Raw genomic sequence first — 24,542 nt, forward strand, 5'->3', positions numbered from 1 at the left:
TGTGCGTTACTTTAAAAGATTATGTGAAGATATTCGCTTAATCCGCCTGTTTTCCAACTTGTCGATATAGCTTCCTGGTACACAACAGAAGCGTTCCGGGCCTATCGTGAATGCTTGCATCCATGTCAATGTGCTTCCCGAACTTATTCAAAATTTCGAGCCTCTTCAGAACATTCAGGGCGGCTTGTCTCAGCGCTTTCGTGCGTTGCCTTCGTAAGCATTCGGAGGCATATACAATATAGAAGAAGTGTATCCCAGCTATGTATGGTCTTTTGATAGCTACGACTGCAGACACACACTACACTTTTGCAATTTTCCAGTTTTGAACTGCCGGTGTATTACTTCTTTGCTTCCATAGTAGGTTCATATGCTTAATATAGTCATTCTGAACCATTGAAGCAGTATCAGTCTTGCAACTCAGTGAAGAAGCGTCAAGACGACGCCTGAGATTACCCGAGTCATCCCATTTGGTATGAGTTTCATAAAGGACGCATCGCGTTGTCTGCTTCTAAAGGCTGTAGTTGCTTGTAAAAATGCGAAACTGTCAAAAATGCTTTGGCGCTTTGTAGCCCATGCTGCAGAGTAACTCACATCTGACCACTTTGCAATAGTAAAACTATAACTAATATATTGTGATTTAATCAGATTTCTCTGTAGCTTCCTGTGCAATAGAATTCATTTTTTTTACTTTGCTACAAAAATATGAACATTTTATAGGTTGGCAGAAATCGTAATGCTGACCCCTGTCTGTCGACCCCTCAACGGGGTCAGAAGCATTATATATTTGTTCCACCTTCGGTGTTTCGATTATCCAAAGCAAGACTGACCCTTAAATGTTTGTCATTGCCTAAAGCTGAGCCTAAATTTATTTTTTTTGTAAGGTACAAAATTTTATCAAAAAATATTTTTATTTTTTTTTTTTTTTTGTAATTTCGTAGAAAAGCAAATTCCTTTCAAAATACCTTTGAAGTCAAGAGATAATGAAAAACGTTTTTGAACTCATTATGTTTAACATAAATTTTCATTTTTAACACGTCTCAGCATAAATTATACACATATTAAGAATTTTAAATAAATTGTATGAAATTATTGAACTGTGAAACAATGTTAAGTATCAACAATTCAACGGCCGATAGCTTACACACACAACAAAACAACAGGTGATCGATATTTATGAAATAATTTTTGACTTTCGCTCTAAATCTGCATCCAGGTGCGTTGATTATTGTTTAAATATTTCTTCGAGTCTTGCCAAATATTCAATTCCTTAAGGTAAGTAAAACATTATATGTTCCGTTGGCCCCTTTATTATCAATGAATAAATCTTTTATCGCAATAAATCAATTCATTTACAAGTCTTTTTGTTTATCTAAAGCATCTATAACGATGAAGGTAAGCTGAGTTCATTAATGCATTGAAAACAGAAGTAACTATAACAACCACAACTAATGCTAAGAAACTCAGAGCAGTGGCCAGAGCAGAATAAAAATAAAAAATTTTAATTCCAGCCTTATCCACTATCGTTATCGAAGCGAGCGTTCCTTAAGCTTAAAATAAATTCAAAGAAGACTAATTTTTACGAGAAAAAAATGTAGAAAAAAAAAATCGTTCGAAACTGAAAAGACGAATGCCAACCTTTCGTTTAGTTTAGGTCGCTTCCAAGCTCGTTTGCTAATGCGTAGACGATATCTTCATTTTCGCTAACTACACAGTTGTGCAGACGACAAACGGACCTGTTTACGTGCATGCCAACTTTGACACTGGCCAAGAATTTACCAACTTTATGAAGTTGTATGTATGCCTGTTTGTGCGCCATATGGAGTTAAACTATGATAAACTATAATACTAATTAGGCGTGGTCAATTTTGTACAAGTACTACAGCATCGCCTATAGGATATGCGTTCAAATGTTTGTACATTTATATGCGCTGCAGACCAAAACCGAGATGTTCTCAGTTTTGGTCCATTTTCAAGACAAACCTGCGTGCAAGAATTTTCAATGTCTCTGCTAAATTTGAAACCGATAGCCGCATTTTTGCGGACAAAAGAGAACGTTTACAACACACATTGCATCGACGTGCAAACATACCTCGATAGCGACAATGTACTAAATTTCATCAAAAATATCTCAAAAATTGCGCCACAAATTTACATGGACAGACATCAAGCTGATAGACGGGCAGACATCGGTTTAGATTATAACAAAATGTAAATCTATCTTAAGCCCTTCTGCATAAACTTAATGCACCCTGTACCACAAGTCTTGTAGGGTAAAAAAAAAAAACCCATCCTTTTTTTCTAGGCTGAAAATATATAAAAAGTAATAATAAAAAACAATTTCTTCTTCAGCTCAATGAGGAACAATTGTTGCTCAACTTAAGGCCCAAAAATAAATTCCTAGTGAGAGTGAAAAGAAACTAATTTTTCCTAAGCTTTGAAATCACAAAAAAAAAAAAAATAGTTCTTCTCAACCGTGGCAATGGTTAAAAGCAAAAAAAAAAAAAAAAAAAAATTCGAACTTTAAAAATTAAAAAACACAAAACCTACTCCTTCTTCCTTAGCTTTAATGAGGAACAAAAAAAAAAATAAATAAATAAAGTTTTGCAGGAAAAAACACAAAAAATGAAAACTAATTTTTCATAAGGTGAGAGAGAAATGAAAAATAAAAAATTAATAATGAAAATATTTAACTTGCGCAGGCAATGTGTGTGAATAGACTGAACGCAAAACAAAGAATGTTTTTTTTATCTTATCGAAAGGTCAAAAAACTGACGATTCAATCAACGTAGAGTGTTACTAATTTACTGCGCCTGGGGCCTACAATTGCTGTATACGTTGTTAATACAATTTCGTTTGTCCTACGGTTCACAGTTATGTCGTTACAGCCGCTACGTATTTTAATAGCATATCTTTGCTCACCCTTTCACTCATAGCGTATTGCTAGCTAGACTTTCTTGAGGTCCAAAAATTGAGTCAATTCAGCTCTCGAAAGTTTGCGGACGTTTCACAAAAATCTCTTCGGAATTAGATGCATTGAGATTTCCGAGTTTTAAAGGGTATGCACTGGATATTAAGTCCGTTGTTCCGCCGTTGAAAACCGCTGTAGTTAGTAATAATCAACTTCAAAGTACTCGAGGCTCCCTTCCCATGGGTATGAAAGTTTTCCATTTGTTTTATGCTCTGATTTTTGTTTTTTTTTTTTTTTCGCTTTTTTCTTTATAGGAAAACATGCTGCCATGAAACTGGAAAATATGTTTAATGTTTTTTATCTCGTTACTGGTGATAAAAAATTTATGCAAACAAGTCCGTACATAAATTTAAACATGAACGGCTAGCTCATGCATTAATTGTTTACTTAATAAACGTGTGAAACGCTAAACAGTATTGTTAACAATCACTGCTTGTATGTGTACATAAATGTGTACACAAACATCTGGACATAGTATGCTTCTTATATTCATATGTATGTAGAGACCATTAGGAGCACGTTACATGTTCCATTAAGAAATTGTTTTTTTTTTTGCTTTATTTATTTATCTACTTAAGCAGTGTGATAAAAATCTATATATTTATGTGTACATGCTACAGCTATTTTAATTGTTTATTTAAATCCATAAAATTCTAACTAAACAAAAAAAATAAATAAATAAATAAAATCAAATGAAATGAAACAAGAAAACTGAAATCATTTACTCATCAGCCGCGAATACATGTCTTGGCGTGTGGCGCTCTTAACTTTTCCAAGTTTTAGAAGTTTAAGATGTCCCCCGGGTGCAAGCCAGCCATCACTTTGGAACCTTTATTCGGTCTAAGTTAACGATTATCTACGCTTTCGAAATTTTCGAGGCCAAATGCGATTTTGAAATCAAATCTCAAATCTTAGGCAAAATCTATTCGCCCAATTCTGGAGAAGTTGGGGAATTACTCTAAACTATTTGATAATTTTATCATGTTCAGCTCTTTGTTTATCTCTAGCGGCTGGATATTCAATAGGTGCAGAGGTGCACAGCAACGCAAGGTTGACAAATTATTTCATTATAAACCCCTGTAAAAATTGTACCATGTTCTCTATAAGAATATAAATATAAGACAAAAAGATTCCGGATCAGTAAATAATTCGATTAGTCAAAAAAAAGTTTCTCCTAATTAATCTAAAAAGCAAAGAGTTAGTAGAACATAATACAACTCATCATAAATGAAGTTATAAAAATTAATTCCAATCTATGAATAAATTAAACCCGTCTTAAGAGTTATTAATCCCCGATAGAGCAATTCCCATATGAACTACTCCTCCTGCTAAACATATTTCAATTCACAAAAAATTATAACTTAACCTCAATATTTGACTAAAAGGTACAACTGATGAAAATAGATGGCAACTCCTTTAGCGCCATGAATACTATTAATTCTTGTCTTGTTTCCTTGCTTTTCTTTCTCTCTTTCAAACCTTGAGCTATCAATTGATTCTTTTCTTTGCTCTAACAAACGTTTCCTTTTCCAATGGGAACCGAAACTAAAGTTTTAAAGACAAGGCTCCTATGAATGAACCGCTGTGTGCGATGGTTTTAGTGGGATTTAATTGCTTTCTCAGCTGATTTAAACATGTCTGTCCGTCTATTTGTCTGCAATCTATTCATGATATTTGGTATTTAACCTACAAATCCAAATATTGGAGACATTTTGACAAAAATTGGCTCATCTTTTACTCCTTTTGAAAAACAGAGATCTCCTCAGATTAACAGTGAAAGGAGAGATCTCCTTCGACTGATTTGGCCCATTTTTCATATGAACCAACGTTGCTACCCGATTTTAAGGACGACTGCTTCATTTTTGCCATCAGGAGAACGCCTAAAACCGACGTTACACTGATGGATCGACGAACAGAGAAGCCAAAATCGATTCGGGAATTCGATGCTTATCCCAAAATGCCCTGATGACCTGAAGCTTTCTTCTGTGTGCTGCGAATGTTATCATCAAATCTTTCGTTTGATTGATATAAAAGCAAAGTCGAAAAATTTTTAAAAAAAAAAATTAATTCAAGTGAACTGATCATCATTCGAGTCCACCCACACAATGTTTCAAAAAACGAGTCATAAGATTATCTCTCACAGATATGTTTGAATATTCTGAGCAAGATATTCTTCTCGTTCGGCTAGCTTTGTCTCGAAAATTAATTTAAAATTTAATGTTAATTAAATATGCAATTAATGTAAAGCAGAAATTTCTATATATTTACCGTATTTACCGTCCCTCTCTCCCTCGATTCAATCTTTTTAAATATGTTTTCAATTTAATTGATTTAATTTAATTATTTTTCTGCTTTTTTTTTTTTTCTTTTTACTTTTAACTTTTTGGCAGCTTGTTCTTAAGAAAACTTGCGAATGGTGGTTTTATAAAACTAAATGCAACAGCATGTCGACGCATTGGAAGCAGAATGCATTTCTAATACTCACCACCTGCATACTCATTCTATTAGGTCTGATAATATTTCTATGTTTGCCCGTCAACGAGAATACGGAAATGCAACAACCTGCCCTAACAAAACAAACCACACATCTGTTAACTACAACAGCAACAACAACAACAACAGATCAAATAAATTATAATAATAATAATAATAATAAAAGCGATAACGATGGCAGCTATAAAAGTCAGACAACAATGTCAGCAACGACATCTGGATTTTATGATTTAAATGATTTGCAAACATCAGATATAAATCAGACAATCGAGATGGGCGATGAAGATTGGAGTACGGAAGAAGGTAAATATGATGGCAATAAAATAAATAAAAATGAAATGCGAGCTGATTTTATTCTTCACCTTCACTGGTGATTTTTCTTTTATTCGTAATAATCGAACAGACGATATGGAAAACGATATTGAACATATCAATAACAGTATACCGGAAGAATTGGCCAGTGATTACGTTACACCGATAAAAGTCGACAATTTTAGTTTGAATGCTGATGACTTACTATATGAATCGAAACGTAATTTAAACAATAACAACAACAAAGGTAAATCGAAAAAGTTCTACACTTTTACTTTATATGTTTATTTGTTTTACGGCCGAGGGGCTGAGCGGCCGAGCAAGCAAAGAATCTCGACTAACAATTCGATGGCCCCCGAGTAGAGTTTTATTGAAAAGACGTTAGCCTTAGATGCCAGCCAGACCTTGTTATCTATTTCTTCTTGAATAAATTATTGTTGCATGTGTGTGTGTGAAGAAGAAGACGTAGAAGACTAACGCTGTAGAGTTCTAAATAAAATCATCATCATTTTTCCAACATGAAAGTAATACCTTTACAGTTAGGTATAAGTTTAGGGAATGCGCGCAACACAATTTTGTTGCAATTTTGAGCCCTTTACAAGCGGAATGACTTGTCATATATAAGCCGGGAAAAAGTACTGCTGCACCGTCACCGAATAAGGAACAATGGATGCGTGACGTTATGCAAAGCGATGAAAAATCACATGAACAATAGGCGAACCATTAAATTTGACAATAAAATCTATTAAGAAAATCGTCAGAGAGAGACATCGGCCTTGTAGTACTAGGGATGTATACAATAACCAGAAGGAAGGACTTGAGATAGAACTGCCTGTTCGTCTGTCCACATCACAATTTAAAAAAAATTTCGTATACCGAAGGGTTTTTGTACAAGAACGAAGGCCGTTGAAAGGACTTGGACTACCTTATCGGCCATCTTCCATATAAGGCTTTATTTTGAAAAGTCATTCTATAAGTATCTGCATTAAGCCAAACGGTGCAGGGTGCAGGCCATTTAACGGTGGGCTGTGGGCAGTGTAAAATTCACTTATATATATGTATATATTTATAAATAAGTTTACAAAACATGGTTTAAAAGGCGCCAGACAATTAGAGTATATGCGCCTGCAGGTGGTATGCAGTTGAAAAGGTAAACAAACAATTACAGGAATGTAGACGAAGCTAATGTAACTCGAGGGATTGAGATAATGAATTAAATATAATCCGGGTATGAAGAGCTTTGTGTTTTCGGAGAGAAAGACGAGTCTTGAGTCCTTTTTGGCCGACACTAAGCGAGGCATTACAAGAAACACATTTGGAAGGTTCAGTTTGTTCATAACAATTTTTGGTATCGACTAAGACCTTCCTTCACCCTATTTACCCTAAGGGGAGCTAGGAGAATGCGTACGGCTCGTTAAAGGGATTATGGTAGTCTGGCCCGCTAATAGAAGGACCGATTGACATTTCCCTTCACATTTTATTCATTTCTTCTTTTCTTTTTTTTTTTTTTTGCATTTCAATATGTTCACTTTAACTGACGGTTTACTACAACAACTTAACAATCTGATTCTCTTGGCTCTTAACTGTTAACGAGACGTTGGATCATTTACTTCACACAGATATATATATTTACATATATAATATACTTTCAGTTGCTATTTAAATTATAAGTTGTGGACCGCACTGCCACAATTCCCCTAATTTCACGTTTTTTAACCCATTCACTAGCTTTTAACAGCCATTTTGTTTTATTCCTACTATTAGTCACTAAATAACGAAAAGAAGCCTTACCGCCGTCAAATCAAAGTACCAATCAGAGTATAATCCGAGGTCGTGAATGGTAAAAGTGAGAGATTTGCTGTTGGGGATTTGGGAAAGTTATAAATTGATGATGACCTTAAGAGCACACATGTTCACATCTACAACTAACAAAATAGGCACAATCTACTAATAAAGCTTACAACCGAAAAGTATTATAACATTTTTGTCAGTAAAGCAGTGACCGCAGAGGAGAAGACGGTGTGATTAAATCGCTTAGTAATGTCCAACTGGCTGCAAGTATTTTTGATCAGTCCGCGCTGCAGTGCAAGAAACCTCCACTCGAGTTGGGATGGAATTTAGATACGCGTCACCTCAAGCAATGTCTTGACGAGTTTGTGGCAATTTATCTCTAAACCATCTTAGGAATGTTGTTCCTCTCTAAACCATCTTAGTAGGTTGTTCACAAATGTAAGTCAATTCTAGTTCATATATTTTCTTGTACCAGTGTGGATATGTCACATCCATTCTTAACTGTGTTAGTTGGAAGAGAAGCTCGAACTTTCTATACTGGTTTTTGCAATGTTCGTGTCAAAGTTCTATGGAATAATGGGCAGAACAATAGCTTAGCTTGCATTATTTCTTTATAGAATTTCTTTCACTTTTTTTATAACAAAAGATTGAAAATGTGATGCATTAACTTAATCTGGCTTTATCTGATTTTTTTTATTTCTCTTCTCTTCAGATTATTTTTCTGCATTTAGTGCAACGGGTACATTTCGTAGTAAATCTAGTCAAATATGGGATCCACATCCAGAATATATATTAAATACATTCGGGCATCGTTTACATTTGATATTACATCAAGATACATCATTTATACCACCAAAAACATTTAGGGTAAGCTCTATAAAATGCTTTCATAGCAGCCCTCGTATTTCATTAAGTAGATTAACTTCCATAGTTTTTTGCTTTGTTTTCCAACTTTTCCTTCTCTTTGTACTGAAGGTCATTAATATTTTAAATAATCGTACCGAGGAGGAGGAACAAGAAGAAGGTCATTACTTGGGTTGCTATTATAAAGGACACGTCGAAGGCGATGAACAGTCAGCAGTGGCTGTGTCACTATGCCACGGTATGGTAAGTATTATTACATACGCCTCTCATCTTTCTGTTGCAAAAAATACATGATGATGATGATGATGATGATGATGATGATAAGATCTCAAGCAATTTAAATTACAAATAAAAGCTTTAAACATTTTCTTTATCTTTTTTATTAAACTTTTGAAAGAACGAAAAAAAACAAACATTAAAAACAAAAAAAATAAAAGCAAAAAAAAAAAAAAATGCATTTCATTGTTTTTATTATAAATGTTTCTTTAATAAAAAGTTATTTATGCTTATATGAATATGTGTGCGTATCTGTTTAATAATTTACGATTTTTATTTATTTTTGTTTATTTTCACACACACACACACACACACACACACAGACCGGTTATATAAAAACAAGTTTCGGTTCATTGCTAATACAACCACTCAATCAAACGTATGATTCCTCTTCGCTAAATATTTCTGCCGCTGCCGCTGCCACTGCCGCTGCCGTTAACGGCGGCTCTTCAACCACCTCAACGTCATCCGAGATTGTACACAAAGTGTGGCGACATTCGCGACGCAATGCCAGACACGCTGTCTCCATGCTTGATAATAATGATTTCGATTTCGATTTCAATCAACTCGAGCAAAATTTCTTGCCGAAATTGAAGCGTAGGAAACGTGACTATGAGGATCGTCACTTATTCACCATTGAGTTACTTGTGGCTGTCGATCGTACAATGATCGAATTTCATAAACACGACTTGAATTCGTATATATTAACCTTAATATCGATCGTATCGAATATATTTGCCGATGCCAGCATCGGTAATTCGATATATATATCGGTGGCTAATATATTGGTTTTGCATGATTACAAGAGGGCACGAAGGCGCGGTCCTGCTACAACGGCCTCACAATCGTTAAAAGATTTCTGCTCGCATGTAACCACCCGCGGTTATCACTACGATACCGCTATGCTTATAACAAGGTAAAGTAAACAAATTAAAACAAAAAGAAGGAAAAGGTTTAGATTTACAAAATAGAAACGTCCTATAGGGTCGTTCTATTTTTTCCCCATGTTACACGTTTAATGTTTACACGATTTCGTACTCGACTCCTTATGCGCTTCAATGCTAATCAAAATGTTGAATAATGCGATCAAACTTGACTTATAATCGAGAACAGAGGGATTGGGGTATCGGTATGACAATGAGAGTAATGTGAGTGAGTGTGCTTATGATCGCCACCGTAACATATATTTTCTATATTTGTGAAAAGATTCTCCTGACGAATGCTTCTCTCTTTTTAGTAAGCGAAAGATAGAAAAAGTCGTAATGGAGCAAAGAATTTGCATTGGGGAAATATAGGCAAAGGGAGATATTCCATGCCAAGCATGGAAAAAAAAGCATGGAATATCCTGAAGTGCACGGATTGGTTTTTTCAGCTCAAAATCCACCAACGACGACATTCCTATATGGTTAGGCATGTAAATTATGGGGCAAAAGTCGGCAACTCGGACTCACTACTTCTTTGAATACTTTATTGAAGTCTCGTAAATTATATAAAATTTAGTCCCCCATTTCAGCTCACAGTATAATTTGCATCGTAGACGCGATCACTTCGTTCACCCAGTTCACCCAGCTACGATATTCATTTTTTTGGGCCACTTTGCCACTTTGGATTGTTTTCCCATAATCGCCCTGCAATCGCTTATGCTTATGCTAGGCTTTCTTTCCATAGAAATCAAACTGTGTTTATGTGACGAGGCACCTCAGTTTGATAATCCCCTTGACAGTATTTAATATATTTTATATATAATATTTATATATATGTGTGTATTACATATATCGCGATATGAAGCAAACTTTTTTATTTGTCATTTACTTAGAGATCAGATATGTCGGAAAGAGCGTGAAACGAAATGCGATACCTTGGGATTAGCTGAGCTAGGAACGGTTTGTCGGCGCTCCTCGTGTTCTATAGTGCAAGATAATGGCTTACCGGCAGCCTTTACTATAGCCCACGAACTGGGACACATGTAAGCCACAAGGCAAATCAATTAGTGTAACTTGTGTATCATATCAAGAGATGAAATCTTTCTACTTCTTTTTTAGTTTAAATATGCCGCACGATGACGATGATCGTTGTAAAAAATTCAATTCAAAGCCGGGAACGAATCGTAAATTACACATTATGTCAAGTGTTATGGGCGACGATATACATCCCTGGTCTTGGTCGGATTGTTCGCGTTACTATGTCTCCGAGTTCTTAGAGTAGGTTATCTCGAAATGGAATATTGTTTAAAAGAAAAAAGAAAAATTAACTTTTCATTTGTATATACCAAAGAAAAGAAGACAAAACTTGTTTAGAAGATACGCCGACCAAATTCATACCTAATTATAATACACGTTTGCCGGGTGAGATTTATTCGCTGGATCATCAGTGCAAGCTAATACATGGCAATCAATCACGCTATTGCCATATAGAGACCGATTGCAAGCGATTGTGGTGTAAAACACATGACAATAATTCTGATTGTCGTTCAAGTAATTTGCCATGGGCCGATGGAACTCCTTGCAATGGTATGCATTATTGGTGCCAGAAGGGTGAATGCGTGCCCCGCGAAGGTAACACAAGGCAAGTTATAAACGGTGGCTGGGGCTCTTGGACGCCATTCACTCCGTGCAGTTTGACTTGCGGCGGTGGGGTGCAAGAGAGTCAACGCGAATGCAATAATCCCTTACCGAAAAACGGTGGTAAATATTGCACAGGAGCTAGAAAGAAGTATCGGTCGTGTAATACGCAAAATTGCCCAACCGGTTCAATGGATGCTCGCGAACAGCAATGCTATCAAATGAATGGACGAGATTTTGGCATAAAAGCTATAGGTGTGCATACGAAATGGATACCAAAATACGGTTGTAAGTGGTTAAAATTTTTAAATTTATATGAAATAGATAATACGTTACGTTACGTTACGTTACGTTACGTTGCGTTACGTTATTATGTTACTTTTAGTGCCGCCTAAAGAAAAATGTAATTTATATTGCCGGGCCGAGGGCAATACCGGTTATTTTCGTTTATCAGAGAAAGTAATAGATGGCACCACCTGCTCCTTTGATAGTTTTGATAAATGCGTTAACGGCATTTGCCGGCCGGCTGGCTGCGATAACGAGCTGAATTCATTAGCGAAACTGGGTGAGTATAAAAGCACAAAATACGAATATTTCTATGCGTATGACAAGGCGGATATATGAATCATCATCAAAATCATTGGCAAGACATGGCTGTTGATAATAAACGTAGCGACAGGCGTGTGCTCATGCCAGACGAATAAATATATTTAGATGGCTTTTTAGATCCCTTCTTTCTTTTTTTTTTTTTTTTTTGTTTTTTTGTACACATTTCTGTATATCATTAGAAAAAAATATATAAAAATTAATGCAAAATTGCCTGAGTTTTTTTAGACAGTTCTTAATAAATTGTTGACAAGTTGTTCTTTGCAATATATTTTGTTTTTTTATATATATATATATTTTTTTTTTAAATTTAGATAAATGCGGAATTTGTGAAGGACGAAACGATACATGTGAAGAATATACCGGCAATTTTTATGTCTCCGATTTGTATCGCGTACAACCAAAATATAAAACTTATTACTATCATGTGATTACAATACCAAAAGGTAAGTTTTCATATATCAAACTCAGTCAACTTCGCCAAAGCGAGCTGAAGTGGTTCCACCCCTTCACACAAGCCGTTTCTATAAATTGATTTCATTTACTTATTTATTATTATTATTATTTTTTTTTTTTTTTTTTTTTTTTGTAATATTTGTGTTTTTTTCCATAATTACATATGCTTAAATAGTTATGCTTGAGAGAACGTTTCTAGCATTTTTTATGAACATTTCGTTTAATTACATCATCAAATCGATTCTTTTATACAAAATATATTAAAAAAAAAAAAAATTTTTTAATCGTCCGTCATTTACATAATCGTCTAATATAATTGGTTTACTTGCTTTTGTTGTTATTGTTGTTACTGTCTATGTTGTCATTATCACATTTTAATATTCCGTTCACAGTTCCTTATCACGGCAGTCTTGGCTTTGCGAATATTTATCATCTTTGTATGAATATTTTTCGCATTCATTGCGTACCGTTTCTTTTTAACACTACGTGGCTATATGTATTGACTGAGTGATTAAGTGCCTATAAATGTTTGTATGTATACCTACAGAAATATAATATATATTTCTGCAAGCATGCACTCATATCTATCTATTGCAAGAGATATAATAAGTCCGTGGAATATGTATATCGCGGGGAAATGTTCAACGAAGATCCCGTGTAGGGATTAGCATAAATAGTGGCATCTAGTTCGTCTTTTAGTCTTCTCAAGACTTTGTTTGACTGCCTGTCCCTACGATTAATTGAGAGAGAAGATGAATTTTTAAAGTCCATTTTTTTTTTTTTTTTTTTTTTTTTTTTTTTGCTATAAGAGATCTGCAAACATTTCTATTATCTTCTTCAGGCTTGAGGAAAAGAACCGCATTAAATGAGTTGTGATTGTTTTTTTTTTTTGTTTCTGAATTTTTTTTGTTGACACACAGCCGCGTTATGTGTAATCTAGACATCTAAAGCGCCGCTTTATCTTAATTGCTTTGCAAAAGTTCAAAACTTTTAGCGACAGTGTAAGCACCTGAAGCTTTCTTAATCAGTTTAAATAAATAATATTTAGAAAGAAAGAAAAAAAAAAAAAAATTCAATTTCAAGTCAGATTTTATTATCGAATTCAATCAATAAATCGGACGTCATCAATTTTCATAGGTGCTATCAAGCACTTGTACTTATAATTGCAATCATGCACATAACCTTAATCATCATAAGGCGCCAATATTTATAGATTTTGTTGCATAGTATTTTTATTGCTATAACAATTTCAATGAATATTTTTAGGTGCCTCTAATATCGTTATCGAACAGCCTGGATATCGTGATGAAAATTATATAGTATTGCGTGATGATCAGGGCAAGTCATTGTTAAACGGTGATAATGTCATCATAGCATTTCGTAATGTCAGCTATTATGCGGGTGTCGCTTATGAGTACAATGGCTCGAAAAATCCTATAGAACGTGTGAATACCACATATACGAGAAAATTGAAAAGAGATCTGGTTGTGGAGGTAACATTTAAATGATTAAAGAAATTTTACGAATTCATGCATGAACTTATAAATATTCTTTTATTGCAAGATTATCTCGATGATTACGAATGCTCATAAGGATAACGAGACATTACTTATGACTTACACGTACACTATGGATAAAACGAATTATCTCGAACATGAAGTAGAGATTTATCGCTGGGAAATGCAACAATGGAGTAACTGTGATGCCTTGTGTCATGGCAGCATGTATCGTTTGCCGGTATGCGTTAGCACAATACAAGCTTTGAAAGTCGCGCCACAATTCTGCGATCCGTCAGCTAAACCTAATGCGGATTATAGAGTCTGTAACACGGAATGTTTGCTAACGTAAGTAAATTGATTATGTTAAACCTAAGCTTCTAGGCTTTTTTGATTATTGAGTTTGTATTTTTTTTTTAATTTAATCATTCTAAAGGTTGAATGTTACCAGCATTTCGGAGTGCTCGTCATCGTGTGGCTTACTGGGCACGAGGGAGAAAACTTATCATTGCATACAAAATCTTCCCGATATGGGGCGCTCTAACATTGTGGATTTAAAATATTGTGCCTCGAAGTTTGAGTTCGACGTTCATGAGGAGTGCCGCGAAGGTTGTTGGCGCTATAAGGAGTGGACACCAGTAAGACGAACTTTCTCTTTTCTCTTCCTATTAATATTACATTTATAAATACATAAATTTAAATTGGAAATTATTTTTTTTTTAGTGTTCGAAAACATGCGGTCTTGGCGTACAAACTCGTAGTATAGCCTGTTATTTTAATCAAACTTTTGTGCCCGATGAGTACTGCAATTTAAAGACCAAGGCTAACTATAGGGAGACAACACGCATTTGTAATCAAGAGAACTGTCAGCAAAGCACTGCCGTAACGGTTAGTTTTTCCATTTTCAACCATCCATTTTAATCCCAAATTTTTGATCTCATTTACTATAACTTCTTCTACTTAGAAAGTTTCCCGTGCTGCTTTAAGTCAGCATTTTGCCTATAATTGGTGGACTAGCGATTGGGGTGCATGCGATGCAAATTGTGAGAAGAATCGTACTGTTGTGTGTCGTAACCCATTCGGCAACGCCTGTCCTGCGGATAAAAAGCCTCTTAGTAAACGTAAATGTTGCGCAATAAAATATGTATCAAATTGGTCGAACGTAAGTCTTCATGTTCCTATAGCCGTTGCGAAGGCTTTTCATTGCATTTGACTAACGTTTTAACTTTTACATATACACACAAAGCAAGCCCCTTTTCATTTCCCTTCTTTGTTTCTCTTTTACAAAACTGCTGCTCTTCTGCCTACACACACACACGCTTGCGCACAGTGTTCAGTGCAATGTGGCAACGGTGTACGACGCAAGGAGCTGCATTGTGCTCGTGTCTATAAACCGGAAATTAAAGGTACACCACGTCGACGCGAGTTCATAGACTCGTCTTATTGCCGTCATTTGCGTGTGCCGAAACCGAAACGTACCCATAAAGTGTGCAAAATTAGCTGCAAATGGTCCGTAACTAATTGGAGTCCATGTCAAGCCGATTGTTCAGACGACTATCAATCACGTTCGGTATATTGCGAATCGGCCTTTGGTAATCCAATTAATTTGACAAACTGCGACGAATCAAAGAAGCCGCCTGAACGTAAAATTTGCAATAATTGCATTAAACGGGAATACAAGACGTTAAGTGATGTAAGATAAACTTCCTTTAAATCTTTCTACAGATATTCGTAGAACATTTATACGCTATGCCTTCTTTTTTCCTTAATTATTATTTTCGAAGACATGTGACGGTGATGGGACGATAAGTGTTATGTGGGGAGAATAGATATATAGAATTTGGTTTTCTTTTTTTTGACATCTGAAATCTTAAGTAACCCTATACTTTACCATACACAATACTAGACAGCTTTAAAAACACACCAAAAAAAGAAAAAAACATAATTTTCTTGCTTGATATCGTAGCATGTGATGTTACAACAAAATGGTGATAACTTTCCTCACACAATTAATCCCGTTACTAACATGAGAATGGTGTGAATAAATCGACTGATCCAGTCGCAATAATCTTTTAATCTTAGTTTAAAAAGAAATCAGGAGAGGCAGACGTTAATGCCCCTACAAAGCTGGCTTCTTAAAGAATAGCCTATAATAGAGCCAATCTTCCCAGATTGGAATCGCGATCACTTAAAAGCCGACTGCCAATCGATATTTTGTCTTTCCCTTTTCTTAGGCGCTATGTACATTACATGTTCTCGAATTACTCAAATTTGGTTTTATAAAATAATTAATTAATAAATAGTTGCAATTAATCCGTCCTAAAATCTTCATTTAAGGCTCCGTAGGTTATTAGATCATGTAGATCGGGTTCGAGGCTTCACAAAATGATTATTGTTTTTATCATTCAATAACTTTTCAAAGATGCGCCAAAGTCCGAAATTTTTGCAATTAAACGCCGTGCTTTGCTAAAGCATTCTTCCTTGCTCATGGTCCACTTAATCATCGATTCGTTAAGTGTTTGCTTTGGTCGCTCTGAGATCTCGTTGACTTATGGAATATGGGAAGAGAAAGTAAACAGACAGATTACTTTTCAAGTAGCCTCTTCAAGGACTAATCATTGTGCATCATCATATTTTCCGTCCTCTAAGTCTCTCTCTAGTCATGTTTTTGTTATTATTATGGTTACAGTCAGAGAAATAAATTCAAAGGCTAAGGTCTTAAAGCATTATTGATTATTGTTTGGATGTAGTAGCGTTGTGCCGTTTATCACACACTTATGGCGGCTATGTGTCGTTTGTGTGAAAGTCATGTGTCGTTTTTATGGAAATCATGTGCCTTGTGAAGGTCATGTGCCCTGAGAAGAAAGCCCTATGTGTCTGTAAAGGCTAGACTTTCGTATGATATACATTTTTTGTGGTTATCTTACATAGAAAATTATTTTAATGAATAACTGATCTTAGCTTATACAATAATACGGCAGTTGTAAGACTCTCAGAAAACGAATTAAAATCTGTAGATGACACTTGAAAATTTATCGCGAAAGATAAGCGAATTTTTAATTCGAATTTTATTCTTTGGTTCTCTCTCTCTCTCTCTCTCTCTCTCTCTCTCTCTCTCTCTCTCTCTCTCTATGGTTTTTTCTTTCTTATTGTCTTCATTAGTGCAATTGTGAAGGTAACCGTCGGCGGCGTATGCTCTGCTATGATTCACAAAGACGTCGTTTGCCTTGTCCAACTAAGGAGAAAATCTTTCGAGAAAAATGCACACCGCCGCGTCATTGTCATCCTACTTCGTGTTATGATATAAGACGATTTTTACGCACCTATGAAGATCGAGAATACACTATATATGTGCGTTCAATGCCAAAGAAGATTTATTGCCATGATATGAGTACATCGCCGAAGGAATTTGTAACGGTAAATGCTACCGAAAATTATTCGATATATTATGATAATAAAACTTATCATCCGGATAAATGTCCGCCTGAGTCCAGAGATCTTGAGTTTTCGGATAAAAGTTCAAATCCAGGACGTACCAGTTTTCGCAAAATACGTATCGATTTAACGACATTGCGAATAGATGAAAATGACTTTACTTTTGCCGAGAGCAGAGGACGACCACAATCGTATGGTTCGGCTGGTGATTGCTATAATCGACGAAAAAATTGCCCGCAAGGTGATTTTTCAATCAACTTAGAGCATACGGGATTTCATTTAAGGCACGGGACAGTCTGGGAGCCCTATGGTCATCACGTGGTAATGAAGGAATCAAGTTCGGTTAGTATGGAACTAAAAAAAGCGGGCAGTTGAAGATTGTCTTAATTTTTTTTTTTTTGGTTTCTCCATAGAATTCACGTATGTCGTACCGGGCTTTATGTGGTGGCTGGTGTGGTGGTTGCCGAATAGCTGGCAATTCTGCTTTATATTTGGATGTGTGATGCGAACGAGTTAACAACAACAGTTGTTATAGCTAATTGTGTTATAGCCGTTGCTCTATCAAAAAATTGCAATTTATATCTAACTATGGTGCTAAAACTGCTGTTTTAATTGCGTTTCGTTGCTTATTCTACAAGCAATTGAATGCAAATTTTGTATCTTATGCATTTATACCGGGTAAAACGAAAAAAATATACTTCAAGAATTTCAACTTCCATTGACAGAGTTACAAATCGTACAAAAACCGTAACTCTTCTCGCAGCTAAATGAGAATGATGGCGAGCGAACGAGAGAGGGAAGCTCAGAGCCGACAATAGAATTTCTTGAATGAAATCCACAAAAATCACATAAATTAATAAACACATTTAGCTCTGAATCCTGACAGACAGAGAGGCAGAATGAAAGAGAGAGATAGATAAGGAAAGTGTTAACTTACAGATATCTCTCATCATATAACGCGGATCAATGAGTAGCAAAATAAATCAAAATCGTTTAACACTTGTTAAGCATACAACAATGAGTGTATTTTAGTTTACACGTATATATATATTTTTTTTTTTTTTTATATATATATATATATATAAAAAAAACTGCGTTTTCAAGTTGAATTTTCTCAACTTTTTATAAAATATAAAAAAATAATTATAATTAAAATAAATGTAATTATTATTACAATTTAATGCGCACAAATGTTTCTGTCATAGTATTAAACACTCATCAACATTTAGTTATTTAGGAATTTTTTTTTTTTTTTTTGATTTTATTAAATTAAAAAGAATTAACAATTATTTAGAATTTAATAAATGTCGATTTGTGTGAGTGTTGTAAACGATTGAAATTAATTAAATCAAGTATTCTTTATAAATAATAAACGACCAATTATAGATATAATTGTAAAACATTAAATAATAATAAGAAAAATAGTAAAAGTCAAATATAATAATAACACAATTAAAAATAATAAGTAAAAACATTATAGTTGGCCATGGCCCACCAATGAATGAATTGTTCACTACACCATATAATTGTTCATGTTCATATAAATGTTCATTTTTTCAAAATAAACCGTTAAAGGGGAAAATGCTCAAAAAAATACTCCCATCCGAATTTTTTTAAATGTGGTTCCTTCATAAAACCAAAAAAAAAAAAAAAAAAAAAACACTTCAAAGCACCAAATTTCATCAAAGTATTTCAAAAAATTACTGTCTATAGGTTAAACCCAAGAAAACAAAATGGACAGACGGGCAGACGGATAAACTAAAGGGACCAGAATCACTTTCTTAATACCGATCGATATAATAAAAGCTGCGTTTACCTCAAGTCCTTTCGGGTGCCGCTCTACCCCGCAAACTTGTTATACTCTTCTACTAGGAATAAATCTTCAAAAGTTTTATACCTTCAGTGAAAGGTTTTATGTTCGAAAACATCAAAAACTTATCCTGCAATTTACTTTGTCAATATCAAGTTTGCTGTAAAGCGCGCAGGGACAAGAACAAGTAGAATATTTTAAGAATTTGAAAGATATGTTTGAACTTTTCATCTTCCCTTTGAAGCTCAAAATTCTCATCCGTTTACTTATCGAAAATTTGTGCAACATCATCTTCACTTGAGTTGAAGGTTAAGATTGAAGAAATTTGTTTGGGGACTAGAAAAAGGGCGGAAATATTTAAATGATTTCATAAAGGGTGTTCCAAAATGCCATACTTGATGCAATTAAATTCATAATCCGATCGTAGTTTGTATGAAATTTGAAAACTGTGGCCGCCGGACTTTCATTATTCTTCAGTAATGAAAACGCGTTGCTCTCTCCTTTAATGCTCCATTTTTATTAACCTTAAACTGTTAGTTGTCAAATTGTTTTCCTTTTCCTTTTTTTTTTTTCTTTTTGTGCTGCCGACACTACCGCATGCATCTATACAATTATATAAAATAATGAATGAAAGGTATTAATTATTAAAATTTCTTGAAAAATAATTTATTTAAAATATATTTTAAAAAAAAATTGTGTTTTTAAATTATTATTGATTTTGTAAATAATTAAAAAAAAAAAAAAAAAATATTAAGAAAAAAAAGAAAAGAAAAATTTTAAAACAAATGATTCTTGTAGTAAAAATTTTTCCAACAATTGCCATAATTTAGTTTAAAATTTATCCTAATATTATTCAAAACGATTTTCGAACGAACAAAGGGCCTTTTTTTCTCTATCTCTCACCAAATACTTGATCGAATATTTGGGATCTCCTTACAATATTCTTTCAACTCAACGCTGAATGAAAGCGTAATTAATAATTTTGTATTAATTAATTAATTATTGCTTAAAAAAACAAAATCCCCGTTTTAAACTAATTTTAAGAGATTTTTAGAATTTTTTTTTTTTCGTTGTGCTTTTCGAATTTGGTTTTGAATTTGCTTTATCGTATTTAATATAAATTAATCACTTAATGCACTTAATGCACTTAATGAACGAAGTATAACTGCCAAATTTCAATTTAATATCATTTTTATTATCATTATTATAAAAGGTTAACGCAAACATTGCCTTCTCTTCTTTACACACATTTTTCTCTATATATGCAAAAAAAAAAGTGTTCATCGTCGTCCACTTATGAATATCGTATGTTGTACGACAATCCCTTGCCCTGCCTTTATCGAGCTGCCATTTAATGAATCTCTGAAAAAGTAACTTACACGTTTTTCAGTCCCAAGAAGGAAAGGAAGGCCCTTCGGTGTTCATGATATAAAATTTAAAAAAAAAAAAAAATATATATATATATATATAAAAATAAATTGTATATCTATTTTAATACATTTTTTAATATTTCAAGTCATAATTGTTAGTTATTTCACATGTGTGCCTGTATGCCTATGTTTGTGTGTTATTGTGCCTAAAATTAAAATATACATATTATTCTATAAGATTTATGTGTTTTATTTTTTGTTTTTTTATTTCATTTTAATTATTTAATAAAAATTTTCATGTGCGATTATTTTAAAGAAAATGCATAAGAGAATAACAAATGAAATTATAATCTTTAAGTACACATTTATTTAATACAAAAATTTGATTAAAAAAAAAAAAAGAATTTTTTTTATAAAAAAAAAAAATCGAAAGAAAATTTTATTCGAAAATTGGGGGTAACTCTCAATCCGTAACAATTTCAAAAATTACGCCATTTATTTATTATCCAAACAAGAAAAAACATTATGGTCTGGTAAGGCCCTAATCCATCACTAATCCGCTTAAACGATTACCCCATTCACCAAGAATTGTACATTGATGCGAAATCAGTTAAGAGGCCGTTTGATTCGCTTATTGATTCCCTTCCATGAAAATGGTTAGAAGAAGAAAAAAAAAAACCTTTAATATAATTTTTAAATAATTTACCCACTTTGTTATTACAAACTACAAGAGCAAAGGCAAGATTACTAATATTCGTTTGATCCTTTAATCGCCTCCGTATTCCAGATTTCATATTATTTTTTATATTATCTTATGTCTTTTTATATATCGTACCCTCGATACAAAATCATTTTCCAAATCAATTCCCGAATTGATCTACGTTTGTCTGTCGTTTTGTACGTCTCTTGAATCTTGTTTTGTTGTCTTCAACCTATAAGCAATTTTTTACTTATTTTAAAGAGATTTGGTATACTGAAATATCTTGGACCAAGAACAAACACTATTCAAGATAGTTCAGAACGTACTTTTGAATTACTTCCCCTATAATACCTTCTTTAGAAAAGTCGCTATGTGAGTAACTGAACGATGGTTTAAGGTATTCAATGATGGATCGTGTCCCATTGATCGACTCCCTAGATCAGATTGGCAATCACTCAATTCGGAGAGTACCCAAAACGCCCAATAGCATCGTTCGTCCTGCTGTTCTACGCTTCTACCTTAACGATCCTAAGGTTTAGGTTACTAAGATCTGCAGAACTTAGTAAAAAAAAAATAAAAAACTATTAATGATTGCTATTGCCATAATAAACTACGACTTCAGCACATTTCAAGCCGAAATGAATCTTTTTGGCCGCGTCCTCTTTTCCGATTTATGGCAAGTCTTGCTTCCTAATTAATTCCTACATATTTATTAATAATTAATATATTCTTCAAAGCTACGTCATTCTGAGTCAACACAATCACGTCCACCTGTCCATCTGTATGCTGTAGAGTTTATTCTGAAGAAAACTAAAATGTGGACTTCCTTGAGGGATGCCTTGTTTTGCGTGGAAAGGCTTGTCGCTTACGATGACTAACTGAATCGACATGAATCATTCATTTTTGATGCTTTTGAATATTAAGTAAAAAACAACAACGAATATAACGTAGGTATATATATTATGTCTATTCTGTTTTACACATTGGCTTTAAACTCAAAGGTAGACACGTCAGTACTTTGAAAGGGGAAAAAAAACTACACCTATTTTCTCTGACTTTTATAGATTGTTTGAAAAAGAAAATTTTTCTAGGGAGAAAAAAAAAACTGAAAATTCGAATTTGCCAAAGAGTTATTCAAACATTAAAAGAACGAAGGCAAAGATCGGGGGAAGGCGGAAAACTAGATTGATTGGAAGCATTACAATATGGAAGGAAATTTTGATAGTGGACCAAGTTCTTCATTTCCCGAGCGTAGACCGGCATCGCGATCGCCCTCGCCAGGAATCGATCGTAGATTTTCAATAACACCCGAAAGTGTCGGCATGGATCAACCGCAGAGGCCAATATACAATCGTTTAAAGCATGCCATCCCATCTGACGATAGTTTTCCTGAACGTGAACCTGATATCGTCACGAATATGCATGTAGATATACGAGATAGGTATGGTGAGTGGCGGGCGAATGTCCGAGATCCGGAAGGTTTTGAACGGCAAATTCGTAGGGTGCGCATTAATCCGGCACCTCAAGTATCGAATATAGAATGTAATCGCATTCCTGCTGCGACTACAGTTAGAGAAGTGAACGCTCGCTGCAATAGAGGCAATAGAGATTCATTTCTCGATATTTTGGCGTCTGCTTTCCTCTCTGGTCTAGAGTACACGCTAACGTGTTTTATGCCCAGGATCTATAGTTCAATGTCAAATCTTAATACTTCCAAGAAGCAGACACAATTAACAAAGAATCGTTGTTGCATGCAGCGCGCGGACAACATTCGAACAAATGTAATGCCAATGGGCGAAATTCCCACGGAATACTATGAAAAGCAATTGGAAAAATATTGGAATTGCGATATGTTTGTAAGTGATTCAGCCAAAATTATTGAGCAATTGAATCAAATGTTTCTAACGCGTTTGAGAGATGTCGACGTTAAAGGAAAAGGTAACAGAGATGTAAGTGATTGTAATTTGTAGGTTACGAATGGGCGGGGAAAATAATTTAAGCGATTTTTTCAATTGCTTCCATAGTTGAAATTGATTACTTACCAGGAGTGGGTAGATATTCTTCTTAAATCTAATATATTGCTACTCATTAATATGGCGGAATTAGAATCGGATATATGTGAGCGTTTGGAATGCTTACCTCATCTTATGAATACAGATCAACGTGATAACGAAAGCGACGAGTTACTGAAAAGTCGCAGAGACATAAATTCCTTAATCAAAATCATCCAGAATGCCTATCGTAATGAGAAGTGGGACTTTGAGGGTGTATCCTTTGAAACCATATCATTGCAGGACGTACTGGGTGCAGACAAACCAAATATCCAAAATCGTCCCCACGAACTTGGTGCGGCCGATGTAGAGGCAAGTTTCATATCATCAGGCTTTCAATGGCGATCTATTGTTGTATTATCTATTATTTATATTGTAGAAACAGTCCGCTGCTAATCTTGAACGGGAACAGAAGGTGCGTAGCAGCTATTTTTGAGACCGATTCAAATATTAGCCTTAATCCTTTCAAAAATTATGCGTTTATTATTTATTTATATATTTATGTCTTTAACTCAATAAATTTTTGGCGATATAATTAATTAATTAATTAAATTCGCTTCTGTTTTTTCCCGTATTCTTTGCGCTTTTATTCCATCTCGATGAAGCTTCGTTACGATATAAAGACACTGGCAACCGAGGTTGCTGAAAAGCATGATGAAATTCAAACGCTCAGGAAGAAGTTTGCTCTCTTAGAAGAAGAAGTGCAGAAGACTCGGGAAAATGTCCGCCTTAAGGAGGAAATCGTTAAAGGGCTTTGCAACGAGTTTAACTGCGCCAATAACAAGGTGTCTATAAATCAATCGAACACTCGTGTCCATCCATGTCATTCATGTCTTAAGAAGAAAGAGCAATAAAAAAAGATCTTTTTATGTAGAGACAAGTAAACGAAAAAAGAGAAACTTATCTAGAAATGTTTTTGCGTCTTGAGTCTTCGGGATTTCTTATACAGTTATGGTTCTTTGTTTTCTTCTTTTTTCCGCTTGAAATCCGCCCATGTCACAAAACATAATGCCGACCAAAAAAAAAAAAAAAAAAAAAAAAACTGAAAAAGCTTCTCTCCCGGAACTATATAGAAAACGGGGCGACTATTTCGTCAACCATTTTGAAATCTGGGCATAGATTCATCTGTAAGTACACGGCACAACCCTTGGATTTCAAAGTGGAGACGGTATGTTGTTAGTGTTCGTTGACAACCAACAAGATTTTTCTATTCTTTGAAATTGCAGCACAAAGACGATTGCTCGACTCATTGCGATGCTGTAAGACCCGGTGCAAGTGGGGAGGAAGAAGAGATATTGAAACTACTGAAGACCGAGTTAAACGAATTCTTTGAAATGAATAAAGAATACAATA

The 24,542-nt window shown here is 34.5% G+C and overlaps 1 protein-coding gene across 2 annotated transcripts in view; it reads left to right on the forward strand.

Moving 5' to 3' along the window:
- LOC119639603 (A disintegrin and metalloproteinase with thrombospondin motifs 1) overlaps positions 1-18,314 on the forward strand; it is a 112,306-nt gene extending 93,992 nt beyond the window's left edge. For both annotated transcript variants that reach the window (XM_038037083.1, XM_038037084.1), the window contains exons 2-19: positions 5,359-5,764; positions 5,865-6,020; positions 8,277-8,431; positions 8,540-8,671; positions 9,028-9,620; positions 10,521-10,670; positions 10,747-10,905; positions 10,979-11,553; positions 11,651-11,830; positions 12,186-12,317; positions 13,594-13,820; positions 13,891-14,171; positions 14,260-14,461; positions 14,547-14,711; positions 14,788-14,985; positions 15,154-15,516; positions 16,986-17,600; positions 17,672-18,314. In XM_038037083.1, coding sequence (XP_037893011.1) covers positions 5,359-5,764; positions 5,865-6,020; positions 8,277-8,431; positions 8,540-8,671; positions 9,028-9,620; positions 10,521-10,670; positions 10,747-10,905; positions 10,979-11,553; positions 11,651-11,830; positions 12,186-12,317; positions 13,594-13,820; positions 13,891-14,171; positions 14,260-14,461; positions 14,547-14,711; positions 14,788-14,985; positions 15,154-15,516; positions 16,986-17,600; positions 17,672-17,761 — 4,779 coding nt within the window. In that variant the 3' untranslated portion in view covers positions 17,762-18,314. The remainder of the gene's footprint in view (positions 1-5,358; positions 5,765-5,864; positions 6,021-8,276; positions 8,432-8,539; positions 8,672-9,027; positions 9,621-10,520; positions 10,671-10,746; positions 10,906-10,978; positions 11,554-11,650; positions 11,831-12,185; positions 12,318-13,593; positions 13,821-13,890; positions 14,172-14,259; positions 14,462-14,546; positions 14,712-14,787; positions 14,986-15,153; positions 15,517-16,985; positions 17,601-17,671) is intronic.
- Positions 18,315-24,542: the final 6,228 nt, after the last annotated feature.

This window comes from Glossina fuscipes, unplaced genomic scaffold, assembly GCF_014805625.2.
Source record: "Glossina fuscipes isolate IAEA_lab_2018 unplaced genomic scaffold, Yale_Gfus_2 112, whole genome shotgun sequence".
In the NCBI taxonomy this organism is placed as follows: Eukaryota; Metazoa; Arthropoda; class Insecta; order Diptera; family Glossinidae; genus Glossina; species Glossina fuscipes.